At 42.3% G+C, this 18754-nt stretch overlaps 1 protein-coding gene across 1 annotated transcript; it reads left to right on the forward strand.

Annotated features, from left to right (window-relative positions):
* Positions 1-363: 363 nt before the first annotated feature.
* On the forward strand, positions 364-4894 carry NEFM (neurofilament medium chain; the record flags this gene model as incomplete). Its single annotated transcript, XM_080796854.1, has 3 exons — positions 364-1443; positions 2134-2258; positions 3517-4894. 3 exons carry the CDS (start codon positions 364-366, stop codon positions 4892-4894), a joined length of 2583 nt encoding a protein of 860 aa, XP_080652980.1.
* Positions 4895-18754: the final 13860 nt, after the last annotated feature.

Genomic DNA, 18754 nt, shown 5'->3' on the forward strand with positions numbered 1-18754 from the left:
GTTGGATGAACACTCGCACCGAGGCTTTAAAAGGCTATCCGAAAGCGAAGAGAAATGGAGACAGGGGGCTTGGGGGGCGACAAGTGGTCTGGGACCGAGAGAAGAGTTGGGGGAGGGGCCGGGACCGGGCAGCCAAGTCCGGGGTCCGATGCGGCGCGGGCCCACGTGGAGCCGGCGCTGAATCACTGCTAGGCTGTCTTTACCCCCCTCATCTCCCCCGGCCCGGTGCCCGCAGTCCCCGCCTCCTCGGCCGCCGCCTCCACGGGGCGGGGCCCTGGCCCGGGACCAGCCGCCGCGGCTATAAATGGGCTGCGGCGAGACCAGCACAACGCTGTGACAGCCACACGCCCCGAGGCCTCCAAGATGAGCTACACGTTGGACTCGCTGGGTAACCCGTCCGCCTACCGGCGGGTCACCGAGACCCGCTCGAGCTTCAGCCGCGTCAGTGGCTCCCCGTCCAGCGGCTTCCGCTCGCAGTCGTGGTCCCGCGGCTCGCCCAGCACCGTGTCTTCCTCCTACAAGCGCAGCGCGCTCGGCCCGCGCCTCACCTACAGCTCGGCCATGCTCAGCTCTGCCGAGAGCAGCCTCGATTTCAGCCAGTCTTCGTCGCTGCTCAACGGCGGCTCCGGGCCGGGGGGCGACTACAAGCTGTCCCGCTCCAACGAGAAGGAGCAGCTGCAGGGGCTGAACGACCGCTTCGCGGGATACATCGAGAAGGTGCACTACCTGGAGCAGCAGAACAAGGAGATCGAGGCAGAGATCCAGGCGCTGCGGCAGAAACAGGCCTCGCACGCCCAGCTGGGCGACGCGTACGACCAGGAGATCCGCGAGCTGCGCGCCACCCTCGAGCTCGTGAATCACGAGAAGGCTCAGGTGCAGCTGGACTCGGATCACCTGGAAGAAGACATCCACCGGCTCAAGGAGCGCTTCGAGGAGGAGGCACGGCTGCGCGACGACACCGAAGCAGCCATCCGCGCGCTGCGCAAAGACATCGAGGAGGCGTCGCTGGTCAAGGTGGAGCTGGACAAGAAGGTGCAGTCGCTGCAGGATGAGGTGGCCTTCCTGCGGAGCAATCACGAGGAGGAGGTGGCCGACCTGCTGGCCCAGATCCAGGCGTCGCACATCACGGTGGAGCGCAAAGACTACCTGAAGACAGACATCTCGTCGGCGCTGAAAGAGATCCGCTCCCAGCTCGAATGCCACTCCGACCAGAACATGCACCAGGCGGAAGAGTGGTTTAAGTGCCGCTACGCCAAGCTCACGGAGGCGGCCGAGCAAAACAAGGAGGCTATCCGCTCCGCCAAGGAAGAGATCGCCGAGTATCGGCGCCAGCTGCAGTCCAAGAGCATCGAGCTCGAGTCAGTGCGCGGTACCAAGGAGTCCCTGGAGCGGCAGCTCAGCGACATCGAGGAGCGCCATAACCACGACCTCAGCAGCTACCAGGTAGGAACCGCGGCTGCGCGGCCAGCCTGCGCCAGCGCCAGCGCCGCGCGCCCCCGACACTCAGGCACGCGACCCGGCGCGCTCTCCGCCGCGCTCCCTGGTGGCCGCTGGCCAGTGCGCTCGCGCTGCACCGACCAAGTTCGATGCGCAAAGCGTCCTCGCCCCTCCCCATCCTTCTTCACTCCTCCCCCACCCACCATGTCCAGTTCTTAAGATCCCTGACATTTTACTAAACGTGCTTTTTTTCTCGGGAGGTGTCGTTTTAAAGTAGGAGATACATGTTCGGGTAGTTGACAGAGCAGCAAGTTTAGGACAGCTTGTGCAGAAACTCATATATTCTCAGCTTTTACCACCGTGATCAGAAGAACACTTAAAATTGGCTTCACCCAAAAAAAGCTCAGATGAGAAGCCAGGTCGCCCGAGGGGTTTTCCCCGAACAATTTTTTTTTTTTCCCTGCTGAGACGAGTTCTAGATCCACTGGTCTCAATGCATGGTGTGCCCAGAAAATCTCATAATGTCTAATTGATCCTGTTTATTTAATAGTTCCTTCGTTTTTTCTGTTTTTATTTTTGTTTTAAGGGGCTGGAAGCTACAGGGTTTACAAAACTGGAGGGAAGTAGGGGGAGGGGTAGCAAGTGGTTTGCTAAAGAAGTTGCTGTTGGACGAGTCTATGCCTGTGTCTATTTCAGGACACGATCCAGCAGTTGGAAAATGAGCTCCGGGGCACAAAGTGGGAAATGGCTCGTCATTTGCGAGAATACCAGGACCTCCTCAACGTCAAGATGGCTCTGGATATTGAGATCGCTGCGTACAGGTACCGTGCTCACTACCGACCGGTCGGAAATACTTACCGCACTGCGGAGGCTTTTGTGGCACAACCCCCATCACTTAAGTTAAAGCAAGCAGGTGGCAGGAATCTTAAATCAGTGCCTGGCTTTCTTAATTTAAAAAAATATTATTCTAAAGAATTGTAAATGTGGTTTTACCATTCCACACAGCTTTAAAAGAGTAAACATTAGTTAAAATGAGTATTTAAATAAAATGTTTTGAGGGACAGTGCTGATTGATTTCAGTGCTTTTGCTTACACTTTTTCATTTTAGTGAAACTGTTTTCCAACTGTTTAAAAAAACGGAATTTTAGTTTTTAATATTTCATATCGTGTTTTCAGCTTTTTGATTTTATAATGTCAAGGGCAAATTCCAGGACATTCAATTTCTGTTTCTCCGTTACAGCTTACTATTGCCATCATCTGGCTGAGAACAGCTATAGATTGATAGGATAGATATATACACATATATTAGGCAGAATATATTAGATATATTAGATAGAATGGAGAGAGAAAATATGTATATTCTATTTTATTTAGATTTATATCTACAGACCTAGATACACAACCAGAGAAAGAAAAGAAAAAAGATTATAGGTCTGCTAACTGATGTCACCTTCCTGATGACTAAGTTCATGGGAGAAAATCCTTGACTAAATACTTTCTCTACTACCGAAAGGTCATCATCATAACATTATAGGAATAAATTGCATTCAGGGCTCTCTCTCTTCAGGAAAGATGAATAACTATATTCAGTAGACACTTTATGATTAAAATTGCAGACCAGTTTATAACTTGATATATACCAAATTCTGATACACGCTAAATGGTTTTCTAGATTTGTTGAACATCCTACTTGCAAAAGGAAATTTAGTGTACATCCTTAAAGTCCACATGCTCAAGAAGGTCACTAAGGTTTTTTTGCCATGAGGGAGCTTTTCAGCATATTCACAGGGCAGCGAATAGACTGCCGCAGAGCTGACATTTGGTGGCTGGGTGTGTTAGTGGACTATTGGGTGTGGTCAGCTACTGCAGCAAGTGATTGGCCAGTGGTCCATGAGAATCTCCAGATACGACACTGTAGACCAGCGAAATAATAGCAGGTATCACACTGGTTTGGCAGAATCTTTTATCTGTGGGATTCCATTTGTTGAAAGGTATCTGCTGCATTACCCATAACGTAATGAAACTCAGAAGGCCACCAAGATTTTAATTATGTCTTGTCTTTTTTGATTCGGTCCTCAGAAAACTACTGGAGGGTGAAGAGACCCGATTTAGCACATTTGCCGGAAGCATCACCGGGCCACTGTATCCACACCGACAACCCTCCGTCACAATATCCAGTAAGATTCAGAAAACCAAGGTAGAGGCTCCTAAGCTAAAGGTCCAACACAAATTTGTCGAGGAGATCATCGAAGAAACCAAAGTGGAAGATGAGAAATCAGAAATGGAAGAGGCCCTGATAGCCATTGCAGAGGAGCGGGCAGCGTCCATGAAGGAGGAGAAGGAAGAAGAGGCAGAAGAGAAGGAGGAGGGGCAAGTGGAAGAAGAAGAAGTGGTGGCTACCAAAAAGTCTCCCGTGAAAGCGGCTGCGCCTGAGCTGAAAGAGGAGGAAGAAGGAGAAAAGGAGGAAGAGGAAGGCCAGGAGGAGGAAGAGGAGGAAGAGGAGGGTGCTAAGTCAGACCAAGCCGAAGAAGGAGGATCCGAGAAGGAAGGTTCTAGTGAAAAAGAGGAGGGGGAACAGGAAGAAGAAGGGGAGACAGAGGCCGAAGGTGAAGGAGAAGAAGCTGAAGCTGAGGATGAAAAGAAAACGGAAGAGAAGCGTGAAGAGGTCGCTCCCAAGGAAGAGCCGGTGGCAGGAGCCAAGGCGGAAAAGCCAGAGAAGGCCAAGTCTCCCGTGCCAGAGTCACCGGTGGAAGAGGTGAAACCGAAGGCGGATGAGAAGGGGGCTGAGAAAGCCGAGCAGAAGAAGCCAGAAGAGAAAGGGGAGGAAGAAAAGAAAGAAGAAGTAAAGGAATCTCCGAAGGAAGAGAAAGTGGAGAAGAAGGAGGAGAAGCCAAAAGATGTGCCAGAGAAGAAGAAGGCAGAGTCCCCGGTAAAGGAGGAAGCGGTGGAGGAGGTGAGCACCGTCACCAAAGCCGTAAAGGTGAGCTTGGAGAAAGATGCCAAAGAGGAGAAGCCACAGCCCAAGGAGAAGGCGAAGGCGGAAGAGGAGGGGGGAGCGGAGGAGGAAGGCAGTGGCCAGGGTTCCAAGGAATCCAGGAAGGAAGACATAGCGGTAAATGGGGAGGTAGAAGGAAAGGACGAAGAGCAGGAAACTAAGGAGAAAGGCAGTGGGGGAGAAGAGGAGAAAGGGGTTGTCACCAATGGGCTAGACTTGAGCCCCGCAGACGAAAAGAAGGGGGGAGACAGAAGTGAGGAAAAAGTGGTGGTGACCAAAAAGATAGAAAAAATCACCAGTGAGGGGGGCGATGGTGCTACCAAATACATCACTAAATCTGTGACCGTCACTCAAAAGGTCGAAGAGCATGAAGAGACCTTTGAGGAGAAGCTAGTGTCTACCAAAAAGGTAGAGAAGGTCACTTCACACGCCATAGTAAAGGAAGTCACCCAGAGTGACTAATATTTGAGTCCATTGCAAAAGGTTAAGCCATATGACAATTTTAATATGCATGTGATTGACAGCTTCAAAACAGAACGGGTTCTCCCATGGGGGCTCCAGACATTGTATTTTACTTTGTGCAATATGAGGGAAATGCATGCAAGTGCAGGGTGCTCCCTCCTCAGTCTTTGGGTGATTGAAATGCATGATATTGTACGTACCTGGGGAATTGGCTGATTTCCTAAGCTGTTAGAAGGAGGGCACTCAGGGGGGGGATGTCTTGAGATGTATTATGCAAAGAACCAACTGAGCCAAAAATAATAAATGAAACACAGAACTCTCTTAGCCTTAAGAAAGCTATATATGAATAATTATGTTTACCTCACTGGTGCATTTAAAAAGGACTTTTGTTCATGGGAGAACCTCGTTGACATGCACAGTTTGCAACCTTTCGTTGATTGATGTTAAATGTCACAGCAGTACTTGCTCAATAAAGGTCATATTGGAAACATAGTCGATTGCATGGTGTCCTGTCATTTCAAACTGTAATCTCCACTACCTGACCCTTTCTTTTCCTACAGTAGGTTATTTGGTGGGGGGAAAGGAGGAGTTACAAGTGACCTGCATTTCTTATCATTATTTTCCCGATCACTGAGAAAACATAATCGCCAAAAAACATTTTTAGGCGTCAAAATCTTTATTTAGACAGCATTCACCTCAACAGTTTCAATAAAAATTAAAGCATCAGATTAAAAAAAAAAGCAACATTCATAGGATAAAAGTCTTCCTTTCCAAATGTTTTGACCCTACCCAAAACTCAGAAAACCCGAAAGTGAGAAGGAGGACAGTGGAGCCATAAATTGTTCCTTGGAGTTGGAACACAAAGGAAATCATGGCATTTATAACAATGTGTCTAGAAAAAGCGGGACTGAAATCATTAATAGTCCTAACAAGAAATATCAAACACAAACATACATACACACACACACACACACACACACACACACCCCTTTTCTGCAGCATTGATTCTTGGTTGACAGAGATTTATACTTCTGGTGTTTTATTTATTGGGGAAAAATAATGTCAAAAATAAAGAAAAACGGTTTTCTCTGATATAGGCAAAGAAGTGTTTTTAGATTTGAAAAGAAAAAAAAAAAAAAAGCCTGATCTTAAACAAGGAAATAATACCACTCCCTTTTCAATACATATCTGTTCTAGACTTTTAAGACCATTATTAACTTATTAATTAACATATTATTTGTTTCAAGTCCATATTTTTCTTATCAATCAGATCATCCCAATAATACAATCCTCAATGCTTTTTTAAATGGCTTTTCAAGATACCCCAATTTTAATTCCTAAATGCACCCAGGAAGCTCATTGCTAACATCGATATTTGCAATGGTATTTCCCAATCATTAGCCTTTTGCCAGTCCTCACAATTTTTGCTGTAACTGCATATCATTTGCACTGTGTATTTACATTTTCCTTTAAAAACTCATGTTTAATGTTAGAACACTAATTTTTCTAAAGCAATAATATCCATGCCATCCACGGTAAAAGAATTTTTAAATAAAATCAGCAAAAACTCACTCTAGTTACACAGAATTGAAAATTTAAAAAGAGTATATTGGAAAAACTCGAGACAACTCCTAGGTTAGAAGAATGAGCAGAAGAGGTGGGCATTGGGAAGACCAGCTAAGACAGCCAGAGGACTAGAGGTAGGAATCATCATGCAGTCACAGTGCTGACTAAACTCAAAACTTGTATTACTCCATTGGAAGGTTAGAAACATAGTGTTTTTTTGTCCCATGCCTTGGCCAGCAACTCAAGAAGCATCTTGATTAATAGTCCCACCAAGACTGGCACCCAAGATGCAGCAGCATTTCCCCAGGGAAGAGTCTCGGAACTCCTATATGAAGTGGTGCTAGAAGGGCGCCTGGGTGGCCCAGTCAGTTATTCGCCTTTGACTCAGGTCATGATCCTGGGGTCCTGAGATCGAGTCCAGCATCCGGCTCCCTGCTCAGTGGGGTCTTCTCCCTCTGCCTACCTCTCTCTCTGACTTAAATAAATAAAATCTCTAAAAAAATAATAATAATAGAATATACCTTTGATAAGCCATGCCAACATGTCTAAAGGTATCAGATTGCTTGGTTGTATCATTAATTCAGCAAATATTTATCATGAGCTAGGGCCTGGGAATACAACGATCTTCTTTCCTGGAATTCACTAATTCTATTGGCAATGCCAATTGTTATACTACTATTTAAAGAGAAAGCAATGTGAAATTCATGTTTTCAAATATGCTCAGTGACAGGGAGAGACTATATTTAAAACTCACGATAAACCTCCAAGGATTTATGAAGTTAGAATGGTTTTTCCTTAACTATAATCAGTCCAAGCATACCACGACATTAAGCCATTGATAAATAGAATTTCTTCTTCTCAGGAGCTTGCCTTAGAAATATAGTCCTTCATTTTAAAGGTTGAAAGAAGTACCAAAGCTAATTAGTTCTCAATTTTCAAATCGGAAATTGAGGCACAGGAAAAAAATTTTAACTTTCTCAGGGTCACGTAGCAGATATCCTGTCTCCAGAGCATCTATGCTTAACCCCTTGCAGTACACTGCCCCTCAAATCCCTCCATTGTGGCCATCTCAATTTATAAGGTGATTCTGGGATGGTCCTTTCTTTCTCTTCAGATTGCAAGAAAGAAAATAGATCTATGCCTAGAGTCTTTCATTTAATATACCTATAGATCTCTTTACATTAAAAAAAAAAAGAATGCAATATCACTTCTCTGTGCCACTGTTTGCATCATGAGAAGAATAAAACATCCTGATACAAATTAAGCGGTGATTCCTTCTATCACAACAGCTTGCAGTGTACAAAAATGTGGCAAACACTTTTCTTATGACAACTTTAATGTTCAATGGAAAAGGAAAGTGTTATTTCTAGCACACTGTCTTCTATTGCCAGTCAGAGCAGAGACAGTATTAAAACATTGGGATATTCATTCCCACAACAAATAGGTTGGTTGTTCCAGTTTGGAGCAAGTTATTTTTTCCTGTTGGTTTATGTAATTTTCCCAAAGGAAAACAGGAGCTATTTTTCAGTGAATTATTTTATTGGCTCTGCCCAAAATTTATCTACTTCCAGGGCTCCTCTAGCCTTAGAAGAATAAAGCTTTGGCAAAAACACTGGATTGGAGTTCACATCATGGGTCTGTGGGTAGTTAAATTGTGTGTCTTGAGTCCATTGTATTTTATCCCTCTAAGCTTCTGCTAGAGACCGGATGTTTGTGTCCTGCAGATTTGTATGTGAAGCCCGAACATCCAATATGATGGCATTGGAGGTGGGCCTTTTGGGAGGTGCTTATGTTCTGAGGATGGGGCCCTCATGAATGGGATTAGTGTCCTTATGAAAGAAAACTCAAGGAGCTTCCCTCTCCCTTCCACCATGTGAGGACATTGAGAAGAGAGCCATCTTTCAACCGGGAAGCAGGTTCTCACCAGACACTGAATCATGATGCCTCGACCTTGGACTTCCCAGCTTCCAGAACTGTGAGAAATAAATTCTGTTGTTCATAAGCCACCTGGTCTGACATTTTGTTAGAGCAGCCAGAACAGACAGAGACAGCTTCCACTTATTTATTGGTCAAATAGGGGCACTGACATACTCTTCAAAGGGCTGCTGAGGTAATTAAATGAGATGATATCTGTGAAAGTACCTAGCACTGTAAAAGATACATAGTAGCTGATCAAAATCATTGCTGACTATATTGAATTTTAAGTTGGATCAAAGCTATAAATACAGAATTTATTTAATGTCGTCATAAGAAATTGACTGGAACATTAATTTCCTTATATATTATTTCAACGCAGATTATAATTACAATGAGTTTACCAGAATAAGTATACAATATAAACATACATGTATGCATAAACACATACATTTCTTCATCAGTGTACACTGATAATACAGTGTATAATACACTGTAATATATTCATTTTCCATAAAGAAAAATAAGTAGAAAATAATTGCATTTTTCACTGCAATAAATCATAGAAGCTGCTTAAATATCCAATAACCCATCTACATAATCATGGAGCTTAAAGGTTTCCTGATGCAAATTATTTAAAACGGTATTGAGAATTAGAGAAATAATTTTGGGCTAGGCCTAAGAAGACAACTTTAAATCCCCAAATCCATACCGATGATGCTCCACATTGTAATGCGAGGCTCTCAGAGTTCTCTTCTACTTCTTATCTGAGGTATTTTGAAAAATAATCATATTACATCTTCAACAGGTTATTAATTTTAGGTAGTATTCCTTAATTCTAGTTAGCATTCTTATTTTAGAGGAAACCATAGTTGAAAAAAATTGGCAGTTGATTAGATCAAAAGCCCTTCTTCATAATATTTAAGGGAAGGGTAATCATTCCACAGACCTAAGCAGGATGTTAGACCACTTATACAGATCCACCCCCATGCCTCCGGTCTTGCTTTGGAAGTATGGGGAGATAGGAGAGAAAGAGGGTTAAGAGAACGGAATCAAGGGTCCAAGAACTTGAAGTGACGATATTGTTTTCATAAGGCAGACACAGGAGGTTCCTGATTCTGAATTAAAATCATAGGATCACAAGTTGGAGGCTAACAGCAAATATCATAGGCTCTATCTTTGGGCTTTCTCACATTCATAAGAGAGTAGGCCATGATGATGCCATGAAAAAAGAGATGTCAATGAAATTAACCTCCTTGTCTCATTGGAGCCCAATGCAGGCTTAAACTCACGACCCTGACTGAGATCAAGACCTGAGCTGAGATCAGGAGTTGGATGTTCAACCAACTAAGACACCCAGGCACCACCTGGTTCTCATCTCTTAAGGGAATTTTGGTGAAAATGGTAAAATTGCCTGTTCACATTAGGACTTCAAAATGCCCTTAATTTTAACTATTTATAATCTCCTCCAAAAAAACACGGATTGGTTGAAAACAGAGTAATAGAGCACAAACACAGAATAATATAGTTATATGCCCTCGGACTTGGAAGCCTGGAACTCACCATAAGTCACAGTATCTCCACACTTCCCATTTCAACTTGAAAACCTCAAGAATAGTTTGAATACTGAGATAATGTTTTTAAACCTTTCTCAATTCAGATGTCAAAAGTTTATTCATAGCCAGAAAGAATATTTCAGCTAAAGAAAACTTTATACTTGAAATAGCGTGTGCTAATATTTAGAAGGATAAAAAGCTAAAAGTTACTAATTTATATCCACTTAAATATTTAATACATGAATATCTAGGGGGGAAAAAAGGAATCTGTCTATCCTTTTCTCCAGATTTCTTTCTAATTCAGACGGCCCAGTTGTTTCTGAACTGAACTTCAGAGTGGCCCAATTAAAATTACAAATTCAAAAATCGCAGTGAATAACCATCTCTGATAAATTGTAGGTGCCTAGTAAATGGTAAATTCTCCTTGCTATTATTATAATTAGTTTAAAAAGTATTAATTAAAGTAGTTGCAAGTATTTGCAACTACATTTGCAAGCAATACACATAAAAATTCAATCTATAGCAAACCTTCGAGAAGAGCTGGGTATCTTTGAACTCTATTTACCATTTGTTATTTAGAATCACAGAATCCTAAAAGCTAGATTTGCTTCTGATGCTGAACTTCCCTTTTTCATGCCTGAAAAGTAGTTGCCTATCCTATAATGGAGAACCTACAGTGATGGGAAATTTTACTTTGTCCTGAGGCATGCATCATGCAGTTTTAACTGTTTGCAAAGCCTTCCTTCCAACATTCCAATATCTGACCCACTACAACTTACACCCACCGGTGCAAGTTCTGAGGAGTCGTATAAATTTAGATTCTCTTTTTCCTAGAATTGACCTTCAGGAAGGTGAAGGCCCAGGCCCAAATCCAAATAACTCATCACAATAATAATTGTGATGTTTATTATATGCCAAGCACCTTACCTGTAACAAATCATTAAATCCTCATAAGAAATGCATGCGCAAGAATTATTTTCATTGTCACTTTTTGCAGAAGTTTGGGCCTAAGGATTAGAACTCAGGCTTTTCTCATGTAAAACCCATACCTTTTCCATTACATACATTTGTAGAAAAGATAACAAATATATACTCCATGGCTGTTCACCTCTGGAATGAACCTTTGCCCACTGGGCCCAGCCTGCCCTAAGCAGTATCCATTGATCTTTTTTTTTTTTTTAGTTTATGGAGGAATTAACTGACCTCCTGGAGTGTTCTTTTATAATTCATTGATGTATAAATGGCAAAAACATCACAACCATCATCAATTCCAATTCCATAATGGAACCATCTGGTTCCATTATCAAGTTCCACTATCCTCTGCCTGAATATGTAAATTTACTTTGTGGAATCCTCTTTACCAAATAAAGTATATTAAGGTTCTGATATGTACATGAAACACCTCACGTCCTTATTTTTCCATTTCTCAGCCTCTAAAGAAGGCAATGAGCAAACAAATGAATGTTTCTTCTATTAGTTACTCACCTATAACACAAGTGATTCTGTAGGTACAGCGACTGTACCTGCCTATCATCTTTGATCAACAATGTTTTCCTTAGAGATACCAAGAAGGAAAAGTATTTTGATTGAATTAAAGTGTCTAGGTATCAAGTGAAATTATTTCTATGTATCTATCATTAAGTAGGTTTGGACACTTCTAATAAAGTATATCTTAAATGTAACATGTTAGAAATTTGGACAAATTTTGATATTTCACTCCCATAACCCACTCACATAATTTATTATTATCATAACTTAAGATGAAATTTCCTTTGCCAGGCATTATTGCCCACCTTAGTAATCATAGTAATCTTAGTGTCTCTGTGAGAGAAGTTAACTGTGCCCATCCACTAGGTTCATTCTCTTGACATATTAGAATGAACATTATAAATAGAAACAAATCATGTGGTGATGACATCTGGAGGGCTGATGCCCATCTCCATTCTTCATGAGCTACCCGTGAAATAGCCACCAACATTCCTAGAGCTTTCACTTTCTGATTGGCAATTAGCAAACTACTTTGCCTCATACCTTTTGTGAGGGTTATGCATACAGTTCTGAGGAAGAGACGTGGATCCCAATAGTCTCATTAAAAGATGCAAAATATAAGGTCTGGGGGGAAAAAAGTGAAAGGGACCTTTCAAAGTATTTTCTCCTCCTCAAACTTAGTAAAAAGAAGTGAACTTAGGACATCTGGGTGGCTCAGTGGGTTAAGCATCTGCCTTTGGCTCAGATCGTGATCTCAGGGTTCTGGGATCGAGTTCTGCATCTGGTTTCTTGCTTAGCTGGGAAGCCTGCTTCTCCCTCTGCCTGCAGCTCTCCCTGCTTGTGCTCTCTTTCCTTCACTCTCTCTCTCTGACAAACAAATAAATGAAATCTTTTTTTTTTCTTAAGATTTTATTTATTTGTCAGAAAGAGAGAGAGCGAGAGAGCGAGCACAGGCAGGCAGAGGCAGAGGGAGAAGCAGGCTCCCCGCTGAGCAAGGAGCCCGACGTGGGACTCGATCCCAGGACGCTGGGATCATGACCTGAGCCGAAGGCAGCTGCCTAACCAACGGAGCCACCCAGGCATCCCAAATAAATGAAATCTTTAAAAAAAAAAAAAAAAGAGTGAACTCTTACTGGAGAGAGGAGAAAGACTTGTCAAAGGATGAGAAAATAACATTAAAGACTTATACCTGGCCCACATTAACATTCTATAATTTCATATGTTATCAGAAAAGAGAAAACCATGTAATTAACTGCCACCCTAACACTCTAATCAGTTCCACGCTTGGCATTTCATCATATGATACATTTCATGATGTTGGCAAGGAATATCAATTTCCACATTTCGCAGCTACAATATCCCTGCCCCTCTTGTTGCAGCACTGGAGTGAGGCCACTAACAAGAATATTCTATCTCTGCATATACTCCCAACCTCTGCCATTAACTACAAAGGCTGTGTCTGAAATGTCATATTGAGAACTTCTCAAAACTTGAAACTTTTTTTTCCTATTTCCATCCTTTTTGGTGGCACTGGTCAGACAGAGCCTTGGTTTCAAATTATTTACTTGGCTTTTCCCCAAAATCTCTGCAGACAACAAAAACAGATCTAAGAAATATAACAAAGCTTTTAAAAACACAGGTTTCGGTTGGGTGTCTCTGGTCCGAACTTCCTAGCTGAGTTACTAAGTCAGAAGCCAGTCAAGAGAAGAAAAAAAAAAATTCTAAGGGTTTCAAACAGAATAGAAATTAATGCAGAGAAATGGCACCACAAAGTTAAGGCAAGGTTGAGAAGTGAAAAGGGATGCATTCGTCAGCTCTGGCCGCCACAACAAAATCTCATAGACTGGGTGGCTTAAACAATAGAATTTGTATTCTCATAGTTCTGAAGGCTGAAAGCTCAAGATGAAAATGCCAGTAGGTCAGGTTCTGGAAAGTTCTCTTTCTGGCTTCTAGACAGCTACATTCTCACTGTGTTTTTACGTGGCTGGGAGAGAGAGAGCTAGATCTTTCATTTGTCTTCTTATAAAGACACAAATTCTATCAGATCTGGGCCCCATCCTTATGACTTTGTTTACCCTTAACCATTTCCATAAAGGCCCTCTCTCCAAATATAGCCATATTGAGGGGTTAGGGCTCCGACCTATGAATTTGAGGGGGACACAATTTAGTCCAGAGCAGGGGACAATGAGGCATCCAGAAATTAGTAACAGAAAGGAGCCATTGTCATCTCTGGGATTGGAGTGACACAAGTAGATGTTGTTCCCAGAATCCAGAAGCCAGGGCCATCTGGCAGAAGCTTAGACCCATGGCATCAGAGGCAGCCTGGTGAGAACTGAGACTATGAAGGGAGGCATTGTCCAGTGGAAGTCAGACTCAAAAGAGAGGTGCAAACACCACTGGACAGGTTGCCTAACACAGGGCCAGGAATGCCAGGAAAGTCCTCTGATTCTCCTCTCTGCCAGTCCTCTACTCTTTTACCAGTACCTGCCATTGGCCAATACTCCCTGAAAGCTATCCAGCAAGGGAGCTTGGGATATGTAGTTCCCTCTCCTACAGAGCAGAGCAGGGTCAAGGTGAGATATGGAGCTGAGCACAAACTGACAGATGACTGGCACACTCAATGTACGACCTTGGGCAACTCTCTTTTCTGAACATCAGTTCCTTCATCTGCAAAATAGGGCCAATGAAAGAGTTATTTGTGGATTAAGGAACATAATTCTTATGAAGCATCTAGGTCAGAGTAAATTCTCTACCCCATGATAAGAGCTCAAAAAATGTGATTTATCATTAGTCAGGGGACGTATGTTTATTTTAGTTTGTCTTAACAATGACTCTGAACAATCAGGAAGCTGTGGTCAAGAGAACTAGTCAATAAACCAGGAAAATCCAAATGTTCTCTTGAACCAAGCTATCTTTAAAGTGAAACGTCTAGGAAGGTTAAAACAACTGCAGAATGCCCATCCCAGCTTCCATCCCACCTTCCTTCCCCTGCTGTCTACTTCTTTTCTCCTTCTTAGATACTTCTGTTTGAAGCCCTGTCTTTCTCTTCCCCCCTTGCCCAGAAGTTCCAAGGTTGTGTGTAATAATTAAAATCATTAATCATTGGATCAATGGATCAAAACCAATGAATCATTAATCCATTCAGATTCTTCCTTATTTTTAGCTTTAGACCAAGGGAATGTCTAGGTTCTTTATATAGATCATTTTCTTTATGGAATGATTCATTTTACTCATGAATGAGGGTGTTAGCAGATGTCCTTTGTCTCTAAGAGACAAATAGTGACTTTAGGTGTCACTCAGTAGATGACTCCCTCAGCATGAACTGCTTGCCCAGCAAAAAGCCATATCATTCTGCCAGGGTCACATCCTTCCCAAACAAGGAGGAGACAGTGCAGTAAAGATGGCAGATTGACTGGATCTCAACTTCCTTGCATCTCACTTCCTGGAAAAATTGTACATCTTGAACCAAAGGAGGCCCAAATGCTGCCTACAAAGCTGCCCAGAGGCAGGCATTGGGTATTTCTCACAGGAATCAAGGTAAGAGCATTTGATCAGCTTTGGAACTAAAACAATGGTAGGCTTTGGATACATTGCAGAAAATAATCAGGACACAGCTGGGTCTTAGGGACAGAAGGTCTATAGTTAACAGATTCAAAATCTAGTTTTTACCTACTTGAAAGCAGTGCTCAAGCAGGAATCATTTCAAAAGTCAGCTGCCAGGAACACCAAGATCTTGTTGCAACCAATAGTGTTTTCTTCTTCCAGGACTACCCTCCTTTGGAGCTGGAAATGAGTATGTCCAGCAGAGTCACCGAAGAAGCACATGAGGTCTGGCTGTGTTTGTGCCCCCAAAAAAGACAGAAGGTCAGAAAATAAACTGGAGAAGAGTCATACCAAAGACAGCTGGTCACATCTGTCTCTACAGCAATGCCAATAATTAAAACACCTAAAATTTGTCTACTTCCCTACAGTTTAGAAAGTAGCTTCAGACAGAGCACCCCGTTTAAGGCCTCATAATATGTAGGACAGATATTGTGATCTCTATTCTCAGTCTGTGGAAACGGAAGCTCAGGGAAGTGATTTATCTATACGTATAAGGGAGAATCACCAGTGGGCCCTAGCACATGCATTCCTAGAACATGTCTTAAAAGAAAGGATATTTAACTTTCACATCCCAGTGTAGTGACTTTTCCATTGCGGAATATTGGCATGGTAAAATATTCCTCCATATGCCTGCCATCTTAGATAACTGTTATATTTCAGCACATTTCCAACTCTTTTCTATGTACAAATTTGATATGGATGGATGTGATTATTCTGAAAATATCATTAAGTAACCCACATTTTCAGTAACAAATTCAGTAATATTTTTTCAATATATTATAAATGTTTATTCATTTTATTTTAAATTCATCACCATGACTAGATATTATATGGATGCAGTATTTGTCATATCCCACCAACCTTCTGCAAACAACTCCCCTGTCTGTGGTCACTGTAATCTATTTATTCCAGTTCATTCAACAATTTCAAAGCCACAATACTACAACCCCAAACTGTATTGATTATGAAAATAAACAGATTTGGTTGATAAAAGTAATAATAATAATACTATTACTACTACTACTACTACTACTACTACTACTACTACTATACTCGGCCTTTTCTTAAAGTTCAAACTACCAACTTATAATCCACAGATGTTTATTGAGCTTCCAGGTCATGGGGGGGAGGGTCATATCAGCAATGGAAGTGAGAAATTGGTATTTGATTCATCTGACTTGAATATGATGCAGGGTAAGAAATTTGTGGTAAGGTTGGTTGCTTTGGGCTTAAAAAATGACATTAAACAGGGGGCCTGGGTGGTTCAGTGGGTTAAGCCTCTGTCTTTGGCTCAGGTCATGATCTCAGGGTCCTGGGATCAAGCCCCACATCTGGCTCTCTGTTCAGCAGGGCGCCTGCTTCCCCCCCTCTCTCTGCCTACTTGTGATCTCTCTCTGTGTCAAATAAATAAATAAAATCTTTTGGGAAAAAATGGCATTAAACAAAATAAATATCAGTAGTCAGGGTCACATTGTAGGCAAAATAGGTGTGGGGGAAAAAAATTCAAAGAGACAATAATTGAAGAGAACAAGGAAGGGAGAATCAGGAGAGGCAGGAATCTTACCAGAGCTGAAGAAAGCTTGAAGAGAAAGAACTGACAATGTAGTTTGGTGGGGAAAGCGTGACCTAACTAATAGTTAAAAAGTACCTTTATGAGGCACCTGGATGTCTCAGTCAGTTAATGGTCTCCTTTCGGCTCAGGTCATGATCCCGGAGTCATAGGATGGAGCCCCATATGGGGTTCCCTTCTCAGCAGGGAGTCTGCTTCTCCCTTTCCTGCTATGCCTACTGGTGCTCTCTCTCTCTATGTCAAATAATTAAATAAATAAAACATTTTTTAAAAATAAAATTAAATAAAAAATAAGTAAAAAAGTACACTTATCTCTTGGGTGGCCTTGGGCAGGTCCCTTCAGAGATTCTCAGAATCCCAAGGATGGAAACAACATTATCATCACAGTTATGTTTATGTTTGTTATGCATTTAGAGGTGTCAAGAAACAGGCTAAAAGCTTTACATGAATGACTTTGTTTAATTCAGGGTCATAACCACCCTATGAGAACCTTATCATAATAGATAAGGAGTTGAAGATAATGGACTAGAGAAACCATCCAATGTCACAGAACCAGTAAGTCTCAGAGAAAAGACTCAGACCAGTTCTCTCGGATACGTGCTCTCTACACCAAAACACTGTTCTTGAGAGGACATTGAGTTTAGTCCCACCCCTGTGCTCCTTAAGCCCACTTTATAAAAATCTGCCAATACTGGAAAGCCCCCAGTGATGAGGCCTACTGTCTACCAAGCAGTCCATTCCATCCTGAAGAGCTCCAAACACATTGACTCATTCAGTCATTCAACAAATATTTGTAAACACAAATATTTTATGGGACCAGCATAGCTCCAGGCCCAAGGAATATAGCAGTGGATAAATTAAGTACTTGTCTTGTGGAGCTTATATTCCTGTAGGAGGGAGAAGGGAAAAAACAAAAAGCAAATATAAAGGATTCAGAGTGAGATAAATGCTTTGGAGAAAAGGGAAGTAGTGTAAGGAGGTTAGGAAGCATTGAATGGGGAGAAAGGGGTTGCTATTGTATAGAAGATAGTTAAGGAAGGTCTCTCTAATACATAGGACATATTAAAGAGATAAGATGCAACTATCTATGGGAAAGGTACAGATACAAATGAGAGAATCCATTCCAGGCCAAAAGAACATCAAATGCAAAGGTTCTAAGTGAAACTTTATTTGGCATGTTTGAGGAGTAATGGAGAAGGCCCGGGTGATGGGAACAGAATAGTCAAGAATGAGGTAGGCATCAAAGAGATGCCTACCTCATTCTTGACTATTCAGCCTGCACTATCCAGTGCAGGACAAAGTGCAAAGCTTTAGAGGGTTTTGAGCAAAGGAATGACACTGGTGCATTTTTGAAAGAATCCCTCAGGTTACCATATTGAGTAAAGATGGGAGACTGGAAGAGCTGATGACAAAAGGGCCAGTCAGGAAACTACTGCAAGTTTGGTATCAAACTTGGAATCAAAGAGGTAGCATTAGTGACGGTGAGAAGTACTAGGTCACGGGTCATATTTTGAAAGTAAAGTCCATAAGATTTGTCAATCGAGGATTAGAGAGAGTAGAAGAAAATAGAAATTGAAGGTGACTCCAGAGTGTTTGGCCTGGGAAACAGGGAGCATGGAGTTTCCCTATTAATATGGGAGCAAAAGGGGCGCCTGGGTGACTCAGTGGGTTAAGCCTCTGCCTTCCGCTCAGGTCATGATCTCAGGGTCCTGGGATCGAGCCGCACGGCGGGCTCTCTGCTCAGCAGGGAGCCTGTTTCCCGCCCTCTCTCTCTCTCTGCCTGCCTCTCTGCCTACTTGTGATCTCTGTCTGTCAAATAAATAAATAAAATCTTAAAAAAAAATATGGGAACAAAAGGAGAAGACTTTAGAAGAGGGCAGGTTTAAGGAAGAGGAAGGGAAATGGGACATAGGCTTTGCCATGGAAAATGGACTGCCCATGAGACATTAAAGTGAAGATGGCATCTCAAAGGAAACCAAGTGCCATAAACTCTGTGCCCTTATTTTACCTGTAAAATATGTACGATGCGTGTCCTCCTAGCCCTCCATGTTATGAGAAAAGGTAGAAGTGCTGTCAAAAGTAAAACACACTACCAAAACTAAATCTGATGATGGAGATCATTTTTATAATCATTGAAATTAAAATCTCAGCAGCAAAGAATGA

This window comes from Martes martes (genome assembly GCF_963455335.1).
Source record: "Martes martes genome assembly, chromosome: 2".
NCBI lineage: Eukaryota > Metazoa > Chordata > Mammalia > Carnivora > Mustelidae > Martes > Martes martes.